The sequence below is a fragment of the Lepidothrix coronata genome, unplaced genomic scaffold, assembly GCF_001604755.1.
Source record: "Lepidothrix coronata isolate B3197 unplaced genomic scaffold, Lepidothrix_coronata-1.0 Scaffold110, whole genome shotgun sequence".
Lineage (NCBI taxonomy): Eukaryota > Metazoa > Chordata > Aves > Passeriformes > Pipridae > Lepidothrix > Lepidothrix coronata.
In genome coordinates this window covers 1,457,416-1,466,894 of record NW_016690290.1, presented here as the reverse complement: position 1 = coordinate 1,466,894, position 9,479 = coordinate 1,457,416, and the positions used below count along the sequence as shown (strand labels likewise).

Genomic DNA, 9,479 nt, shown 5'->3' with positions numbered 1-9,479 from the left:
TGGCGACGGGAGCGCCGTGCCGGGGGTGCCCGGGGGGAGCGGAGGAAGACTCGGGGGCCGCAGCGCCCCAGGGGCAGCATCGGGCCGAGGAGAGTCACAGAGTGGGTCACGCTGGAAGGGACCGCAGTGGGTCATCTGGTCCAAGCTCCCTGCTCAAACAGGGCCGTCCCAGAGCTCATGGCACAGGATTGCACCCAGATGCTTCTGGAATATGTCCAGTGAGGGAGACTCCACACCCTCTCTGGGTTATCTCTGGGTCGCCCCCACAGTAAAGAAGTTCTTCCATATAGTGAGGTGGAACTTCCTGGACATCGGTTTCTGCCCGTTGCCTCTTGTCCTGTTGCTGGGCACCCCGAGCAGAGCCTGGTCCATCCTCTGACACCCTCCCTTCAGTCACTGATAGACATTGATGAGGTCCCCTCTCAGTCGTCTCCTGAGATAACAGGCCCGGCTCCCTCAGCCTGTCCTTGTAAGAGATGTCCGTGTCCCATCCCTGTGGTCTCCCCAGGCTTCCTGCTGGCCTCCTTGAGTCCCCTGGGGGCAGAGCCTTGTCAGGGTGCCCTCGCTCCCCATGTGCCTCTGAGGTGACCCCCAGGTGTGGCCCCTCGGCGAGGGGAAGGTCGCACACAGACACAAGCACTCGTGTATTGAACCATCAGTCTCTGTGAGGGCGGAGGGGGGTGAGCAGCACCCCTGGGCTCGCTGCCCATGGTCACCCAGCCCTGCTTTCCGCAGTTAACTTCCTTGGCTCCTGCTTTTCTCCAGCTCAGCCAGCGAGTCCACAATCTCTGCAAAACACAGGGGTGGCGTTAATCAAAACAGAGCATTTGTTATTGGCTGTTTGGGTTCTTTTTTTAAGAGACGAGAAGGTGGTGTTCTCTCGCTGATAACAACCGGGACAGTCACGCTCTCCTCCAGCCAGCACAAGTGGGTGCCATTAGCAGGGGACAGGCCTGGGCAGACACGGGGGAGTACAGCCCAGACAGAAGCAGCTGTGCATATGGAAAAACTCTTGGGAACAGCTGCAAGAAGCTGTTCTTCCAGCTCAGGACCACATGGTCATGGCTGGGTGCTGGAGTGGAGTCATGTTAGAGTAATAAAGGCATGCTGTATTCTCATGCTGATTGCTGTTAAATCTTCTGGTGGAGACCAGTTATTCATCTGATCAGACCCAGACCAACTTTAGAAACAGTGAAATCTTCCCTGCCACGGAGCAATTCCTAAGATTGCAATTTATTGCTCAAAGCCCAAGGCAGGGATGTTCCTGCACAGTTTTGTGGATGCTCCTCCAGCTTATGGGGTCTGCAGGACCTGAGTGGGGATTAACCCAGACAACCCTGCTTCCAGTTTGGTGCTTGTCTGAGAGAAAAAGCTACTCTTATGTGATGCCAAATGAACAGCCTGGTTATTATTGTCATGGCATGGGTAAACATTCAAGATATGAGGTCTGGTATTGGGGGATTTGTTAGCATAAGAGGGGAAGTCAAGGGTGGATCCCAAAACACAAAACCAGACAAATTCATATGGGAAATAAGGGGCAAATTGCCTGCAGAAGTAGCTGGTTGAGGGATACGAAGGGCCTGTGGAGCAGATGCCCAGGACACTCACCCTCAGCAGAAGGGCGCTGGGAAGGGTCCAAGGCCCGGCACTGGTCGATGACTCTCCGCAGCTCTGCAGGGCAATCCTCCCCAACAGGGTCCCAGTACTGGTGGTTGCAGATTTTCTCCACAATCTCCTCAGGAGTGCAGCCTAGACAATGTGTGTGCAAACAGGAGTGTCAGGATGGAGCTCTGCTGCCACAGGAGGGTGCTGGGGAGGAAACCCAGTGCAAGGCCATGCCAAGAGCCTCCCTACAGCCTATGGCACGGAGAAGCCAACAGGGAAGCGACCCACACTCCATCTGCAGTGAACCCTACAGTATTTGGCATGATACTGTTGGGCTCCAGTGGAGCAGGGAGATGAGTTTATGCTTAAATGCACAGGAACATCAAATAGAAACAAAAATTATTTGCATGTTTGTGGTTTAAGCCTGTTGCTTTACTATAAGCTTTACTTTACTTATATTAGGGTTCCAGGGGAAGCTATGAAGCTGTTGTGCAGAACCAGGCACACCAGGCACTGCCACTTGGACTTGCACAGCGTGGGACGCTCAGGGAAGGAGCAGGGAGCATCCAGTGCCAGACAGGAACCGCACTATGCTGTGTGGGTTTTATGCAGGGAACAGATACTTCTGTCTCACCTTCAAATGGGATTTTGGAGGTTGCAATCTCTGCCAGCACGATCCCGAAGCTGGAAGGAGATAAGCAAGAGTCTCAGCATTCATTCCACCGTGTGTTCCTCCCTTCTAATGGAGAGGATTATTGGGCTATGCCAACAGAAAACAAGGGCTTATGTGTCCAATTAAACCTGACCTCCTTCCATGGCTCAACAGCTACTCTGCCAGAGACGTGCCTGCTCACAGGCCCCTCTCCAGGGAGGGACAGACACACCTGTATATCTCACAGGGCCTCTTGTAGGGGTAGTTGATGTCTTTCATGTTCTCAGGAGCGATGTAAGCCAGCATATAGACTTGTTTCCAGTTCTTCTTGGCTTTCCTCTTGATGGATGACTCTGTTTCACACAGCTCAAATCCTGACAGCTGATTGAGAGAATGAGAGAGAGAGGGAGAAGTGGTAGACCTCTGTGGCACAGCTGGGGAGCGCCCCAAGATGGAGCAAACGGAGCGAGATGCCCTGGGCAGCAAAGGCTGGCAGGCAGCCACGCGTGCTGCCCGGCACGTGGCTCTCTCTGCAAGTGAAACCAGAGGTGGAGGCAGGTGACTTGCTCCAGCTTCAGCTCATCCCAGGGTGGATGGCTCAGGAGCAATCACTTTGCTGATGATAAGACTGAGATAGGCAGGTTTAAGTGCCTAAAGTCATAGGGCAGTTGGCTCTACTCCAAGTTTTATTCTGGACTGTCATAATTCCCTTCAGTGTTGGTGGAGGAAGACAGCCACAAAACCATTCAAACCTCCCAAAACCTTCTCCAAATGTGTTGCTTACCTTCACACAGTAATCCCCAGCCACCAGGAACTTGCTGCTGCAGATGCAGCCGTGGAGTCGGGATTTCTCCTCTGTCTGGTGCAGCCTGTAAAGGCCTCTGGCGGCTCCCAGGGCCATCCGAATGCGGATGTCCCAGGAAAGATGCTGTTGTGTGTTCAGCACATCCCGCAGCGTCCCGTGCTTACAGTACTCCATGACGATGGAGAAGCAGGGGCTCCCATCTGCAAGGCAAAAGGATCCTGCCTTGTGCCACCTCCTGGGAGGGGACCACAGCAAACTGTCTTCCACTGGGAACAGGCAGGGGAGGAAAAGGGTGACATTAATGTGACCCCCCTACCGTTCTCCTCAATGCAGATCCCGTACATGCGCAGGATGTTTGGAGACTCAAACTTCTTCAGGGTCTGAATCTCCTTCTCGAAGATGTCTCTCACCTTCCTGTGGAAAAGGACAGCATGGTGAGATCCCCGGAACAAGGCATGACACGGTGCTGTGCCACCCTCCCAGGTGGCACACTCGCTCCCACCCAGGACAACTCACACTGGGTCGGTGGTCAGTGGCCTCTTGAAGGTTTTGATGGCAACAGGGTACTTGAGGTACTCGCCCTCGTAGAGGTCGTAGCTCTCGGTGTCCTGCAGGTGCCTGTAGAGGGTGAGGTGGTCCCGCTTGATCTCAGTGATATCTTCTCTTTTACCAACGTTGACCTTCTTCAAGCCTGCTCCCACCATGTGCCGGGAGGGAACGAGGGACTCGTTAGGCAGGGCTTTGGGGGGAAAGGACACAGTGCACAGGGTGCAGGAAGTGTGACACCACTTACGCTCCATCTCGCGCACGATCTTGTTCAGCTCCCTTTGCATCCAGTCTACCTTGCTCTCCACACACTGACTGCCAATGTAGATCTCCTCGGCCACCTCTTCAGGTTCCTCAGTACCTGGGGAGAGAAACATGCACAGGTTGGGCCACTGAATGAACAAGTAGGACTGATGTGGTTAGTTTTTCTCGTGGTTTAAATGTCCCTCTGGCTCTCCGTGGCCGTGGCAATCAAGACAAAGCCGGGAAGCAGCTGGGGAGATGTGCCAACCTCTGGTCTCAGGGAAAGAGGGTTTGCTAAATGCACACTTACTTGCAATCACCTGGTCCAAGAAAGCCCTGTCATCCCTCAGGTCCTCAGCATCCTGCCTGCGACACATCTTTGCCTGGAAAACTTCCAGGAAAGCCTGCTTCTGCTCCGCCTGCAGCAGGAGCGAGAGCCCCTGGGCAATGTCCTCCAGGCTCTCGTTCACCCAGACGAACTCCTCACCAGTGCTGCGGGCTCGCAGGAACTTCTGGATCCAGCTGGTCTGGCTGTATTTCATCACCAGTTTCTCAGCTTCCCCTAGGACCCGGAGCAGTTTCTTCAGCAGTTCCTCTTCGTGGTGGGAGATGTGCTGTCGTGGCTGAGCCCTGAGGATCCTCACGGGCTCCAGCAGGATCTGGATGCGCTCCACGAGGCGCTGGCACTGGTGCTTACAGCACTTCACCTGCTCGAATTGGGTGTGGATGGCCTGGGCCACGGAGAGGACCCTCTCCACGATGTCCATGCTGGCAGCAAAGGGCTTGGCCCCTGGGAACGTGGGGATGTGGGCTGGGAGTGTCTGCTGAAGGTGAGCCTCAGGTGCTGCTCAGAGGTTAGCTGGATGCAGCTCTTCCACACCTTCCACCCTAAGGAACAGCCCTGATATGGGACACCACCCTCGAGGTCCCCCATAGCCCCTTACACCTCCTCCAGCTTTGCTGCCTCTGCTTGGCCTGGCGCCACGGCTGCCCGTACAGACCAGAGCGGGCACACACAGAGACACGGGTACCAGCAGGAGTGGCACACCTCGCTCTGCACTAGCAGATTTTAGCTTGATTTAGGTACATTAATTTAGTGTGGGCCATCCCAGAGAGCTTACATCCAGAGGAGTGAGGTCAGCAGTGACCCAAGGAGCATTCCCAGGGCAGCACTCCCAGGCTCTGGCCCTGCATCACCCTGGGATCCTGCTCACAGAGCCTACATCTTTGACCATAAAGATCCATTTTCATTTCTACCCAACATCTCCCTCTGTTGTCACCCATCTAATGAAAGCTTGCACCCAGCATCCCCAGCTTCTCCATATTTTCTCTCTGTAGCCCTGTATTTCCTACTTAAGATTTTAAATCAAACTCTTTCTATGCTCTCAACATCCCCACAGGGATGGTCCCTGCTCCCCAGCCCATATCCAGGCAGCAGAGACAAAAAAACACCCCTGTTGCAGGGAAATTATCAGCAGCCACCCACACCACTGATGCAGCCAGGGCTAAGAGAGGAGTGCCAGGCGCTACCGGCGGGAAACAAGATGGGAATGCACCCAGAACCCAGCTCCACTCTCCCGTCCTCTTTCCAGCCCAGTCCCCAAGGAAGAAACGAGCTGTTACCTGGTCCTGCTCCACTGGTCTCTGCTTTGGCTGCCTCCACAGACTGGAGAGGCACAGCAGGAGGAGAAGGATTTTATAGGGTGCTCTCCCCGCCACTGCTGCCACGCAGCGGAAGGGACATTGTGCAACCCCCTGCAGCTTCCCACACCGGGACAACCCCCTGCTCCCAGAAAGCTGCCTGGGGTATCCCCAGCGGCTGGAGGCCCCTGTGCTGGGTTTTGCCTGGTGGAAGAAGGAATTGCCCATGGGAAGTATGTTTGGAGGAAGGGGGGGGAGGCTGTGCCGCTCATATCGATGCTTGCTGCTATTTTGAGCACCCCAACCCCTTCTGCTGTGCTGTCAGCTGTGAGAAGGCTTGCCCAGGGCACTGTAACACCCACAACAGGGGCTCTGTGTCCTGCTGAGCTTCCTTCACGCCTGCAGTGAGACCCTGTGGAGCACACCCGTCCCAAACGAGGGGTGCTGGTCCTCTGAGCTCCCTTCCCTACCCCTGCAGCCCCAGGACCCCCCAGCACCAAAGGAAGGGGGCTGTGGGTACCAGTGCTGGAAATAGTGCTTGACCTCTGCCGGGAGCACAGGAAGTTTTGCGTGTGGGTTCGTCAGAGGGCCAGGCTGATTTTAGGAAGCACTCTTGCCCAATTTCAGGGAAGTGAGTGGCAACTTCAGCCAGCTTCTGCTTACCCGAGTCTGGGGTCACAGGAGTTTGTTGCTGATGCTCCTCGTAAAGCTCCTCCCTCACCGTGGCTGATGAGGGGAGCCAAGAAAAGTGGCACTGAGGGCCATCAGCACCTGGAAAGGGATGCACCAAGGGTGGGAGAACATGGGAGTAGCCCCAGGGGATATATTTGTCAGACTCTTCTAAAAGGCTTTATTTTTCAAAATATACAGTTTATTTACAATTGTAGTGTCTAAGTTTTACATATAAATTTATTCCAAACCTTTAAATATCTGCAGTAAACATTAGGGAAAAAAATAATAAAAAATAAAATCACAGGATCAGCAAAAAAAGGCATCTCGTAGTAATTCTGTTCATTGGAGTTTGAGTTTCAAGTAGCCAATGTCTACAAAAACCATGAACTTGATAAATCTGGCAGAGAGATACGGGTGCACTGGTTAGAAAAAGGCACAATCCAGACCTGCAGGACCCCCCAAAAGGGCTGCAGGCCAAGAAAACCCTGTGCTGAGATCGGGCCGGGAGAAGGACCCAGGATACAGAATCCCCTTGGAAGGAGTTAGGGGATGGGGCTAACTGCAGCCCTGGAGAGGGAGAGCACCCTGGGAGGAACAGGGGCCTCAGGGGCCAGGGCAGAGGACAGCACCAGGCACTTCATCTCTCAGGCAGCAGATCTGCCTGTGCATCCATGGCCTGGAGCGGGAGGGCACCAAGGGAGGGGCAGGAGCCCCCACTGGGGGCCCCAGAACCTCTTCTTCTTCACACCCTCAGTCCCCCATCCCCTTGGCCGTGCCACAGCTGGACCACAGCACTCTGGGAGGATGGTCCAGTGTGGAGCCACTGCTGTGGCACAGCCCCAGGAAGGGGGCAGGGACCAGCTGGCCTCGCCGAGGGCTGGGGAGGGACACCGGCCCCAGCCCAGGGGGGACGGAGCTGGGAGCCAGGCACCGTGCTGGGGCTGTCAGTCCTCTTTCTTGAAGGTCTCCTCGGGGATGAGTGTCCGGAAGGGGTAATCCCAGAAGCGTGTGCTGATGCCAAAGCCTGCGGGCAAGGGGAGAGAGTGCTCAGCCCATGGCACCACCATGGCCGGGGTGTTGCAAGGGCTCTGTGTTAACCGGTGAGGGAGGAGTGTCTGTGTTTTGAGGAGGGAGGAAGGCAGGGTGAGGGCAAGGAGGAAGAGCAGAGGGAGCAGGAGCTGGCTGGGCCATTCCACCAGGCCCATGGATGATAGCTTATCTGGATGGGGCGTTTTCTCCTAGGAAACCGGGCAAAGGGCAGGTTGAGCAAGCGCCAGGCTGGGAAAGGTTTGGGGTGGGTCTGGGGAAGCCCAGGGCCTCACCCTGCCTCCTGGCAGGAAGAGATGCTGCCCCAGGATGGGACAGGCACCCAGCTCCATGAAGGCTTGGCCTCCACCCTGGCATCCCCAGTGGCATTAATACCCGCGGGCTGCTGCCTTCGCCCTGTACCACTCTGGCTCCCCATCCTCAGCCTGGGGGCTGAGAAATGTGCCCCATGGGCTGCAGCACCTGGGGCTGCTTCCCCAGCAGCACGGTGCTTGACCTTCCCAATCCCAAATCCCAAAGACCAAATATTTTGGAGCGTTAGTGGCACACGTGCAGGTAGACCGGGCTTTGACAGCCCTCGCCCCTGCCGGCACACACAGGGCGGGGACAGGGCGCTACCTGATCTTTGGTGCTCAAAGTGGTGCTTGACGTGATAAGCCTTCAGGCCATACAGGTAGGTGCCTTTTCTGGGCGAGCCGTAGTGGAGGTAATAGTGCATCATGTCGTAGATGACGTAGCCGCAGAGCCCCCCGACGAACACGGAGAGCCCCAGCACCTCGGGCAGCAGGAGCCGCAGGACGCCGTAGAAGAAGCCGATCACCAGCGAGGCCGGCACGGGAGGGAAGACCAGGCGGGAGCTGTCGAAGGGAGACTGGAAGCGGAGAGGGACGGTGGGACGGGCAGCTCCTGGCTCACCCTCCCTGCCTCAGAACATCCCTGCCAAGCATTGGGGAAGCCCATCTGGGAGAAGCCAACACCAAAAACCCTCCCCAAGGACGTACCCAGTGGCAAGAGCAGCCCCCCATGCACGCCAAGAGGGCCAGGCGGGTGGTGGCTTTAACTACAGATCCCCAGGCTCCACAGGGACATTTCCTCCAGCAAAGCTAGAGGGAGCCATGGCTGTTTTGGTGTTCCCCCTTGCCCAGCTGGAGCTTGCAGATTTAACTCCAGCTTCTCCAAGCCTGTCTTGCAGCCCTCGCTGGTATTGGGTAAGGGCCCCGCTTGGATGCCACCAGTCACAGCGAACAGGCACAAACAGGCTCTGCCTGGGCAAAGGCCATGCAGAAACAGGCTCCACTGGAGCAAAGGCCACCATTCCCACAGCCCAGTGGGCGCCAGCGGGGGCGGGAGCCGCGACTCACCTTGTGATGCTGCCCATGCAGCAAGAAATGCAAGGTGATGAGATAGTAGTTACTAGCAGGTGGCTTCATGTGGAAGACAAAGCGATGGATGAGGTACTCTAGCAGGGACCACAGGAACATCCCCAGGAGGAAGATGAAGGGGAAGTAGTATTTGTGGACAGGGATGGAGTACTCTACACAACGAGACATGCAGCGGTCAGAAGGGCGGGTGCTCTTATCCATCACCAGCCTCCCACTGGTATCCAGGTGATCCTCAGCTCTCCCTCCCTCCCACCTCTCATCCACCTCCTGCCCTGAGCTTCTCCAGGAAGCTACCTGCCCAAGCACTGCTCCAAAGCCATGTTTTCCTCTGATTCCCACTAATTTACAGAAACAGTTGGCTTTTCACTACCACAAGGAGCCAGTGATGGGGGTCTCCTGCATCCCAGATGCCAACGAGGGCTTGGACATGCACTCCAGGGACTGCCTCAACCTTACAAAGCTGCTTCGCCCACCAGAACAAGGCAGGAGGGACCTTATCTGCACAGGCAGCACTTGTGACAGTAAAACAGTGTTGTTGGTGTTGGGGTTTCTTTTTTTTTGGGTAAAAAGAATAGGTTTGTTGGGCAGTTTCCCCCGCAGAGCATTTTTCAGCCACCTCCTTCTTTCAGGGCTGGCTGCCAGCCCTGCGTCCTCTCTAGCAAAATTAAGATTCTTCCCCAAACCTGCTTATTTTTAGTAAAAAAAGCCCAAAACCTGAATGCAAGGTGCTGGGCACCAAGGAGCAGGGGGGTGCCAGTGCAGCAGGCAATTCCCCCCCCCAGCCGGGCACAGCTGGCACTGGGTGGCACCTTGCAAAAAAAAAAAAAAAAAAAAAAAAGGAACCCAGAAAAAAAAAAAAAAAAAAAAAAAAAAAAAAAAAAAAAAA

At 55.6% G+C, this 9,479-nt stretch overlaps 2 protein-coding genes across 2 annotated transcripts in view; both read right to left on the bottom strand.

Annotated features, from left to right (window-relative positions):
- Nucleotides 1–387: 387 nt before the first annotated feature.
- On the bottom strand, nucleotides 388–5,507 carry MLKL (mixed lineage kinase domain like). The gene is made up of 10 exons (XM_017824442.1): nucleotides 5,475–5,507; nucleotides 4,162–4,739; nucleotides 3,856–3,969; nucleotides 3,579–3,753; nucleotides 3,379–3,476; nucleotides 3,042–3,262; nucleotides 2,490–2,638; nucleotides 2,240–2,289; nucleotides 1,609–1,749; nucleotides 388–788 (listed from the first exon to the last, which is right to left on the bottom strand). The coding sequence occupies exons 2-10, from the start codon at nucleotides 4,616–4,618 to the stop codon at nucleotides 736–738; spliced, it is 1,458 nt and encodes a 485-aa protein (XP_017679931.1). The 5' UTR covers nucleotides 4,619–4,739; nucleotides 5,475–5,507; the 3' UTR covers nucleotides 388–735.
- An 809-nt stretch (nucleotides 5,508–6,316) lies between these two features.
- Nucleotides 6,317–9,479, bottom strand: part of FA2H (fatty acid 2-hydroxylase) — an 11,810-nt gene continuing 8,647 nt past the window's right edge. Inside the window, exons 5-7 of the mRNA XM_017824443.1 lie at nucleotides 8,573–8,745; nucleotides 7,830–8,082; nucleotides 6,317–7,188 (exon numbers count right to left, since the gene is read on the bottom strand). Coding sequence (XP_017679932.1) covers nucleotides 7,109–7,188; nucleotides 7,830–8,082; nucleotides 8,573–8,745 — 506 coding nt within the window. The 3' untranslated portion in view covers nucleotides 6,317–7,108. The remainder of the gene's footprint in view (nucleotides 7,189–7,829; nucleotides 8,083–8,572; nucleotides 8,746–9,479) is intronic.

What these genes read in the sequence shown, in the direction of transcription:
- MLKL (XM_017824442.1), bottom strand. Translation starts at nt 4,618, where the DNA reads ATGGACATCGTGGAGAGGGTCCTCTCCGTGGCCCAGGCCATCCACACC. An exon ending in CTCCAAAATCCCATTTGAAG is followed by an intron (nt 1,750 to 2,239) that starts GTGAGACAGAAG and finishes CACATTGTCTAG; the next exon opens with GCTGCACTCCTGAGGAGATT. An exon ending in CCAGCGCCCTTCTGCTGAGG is followed by an intron (nt 789 to 1,608) that starts GTGAGTGTCCTG and finishes TGTGTTTTGCAG; the next exon opens with AGATTGTGGACTCGCTGGCT.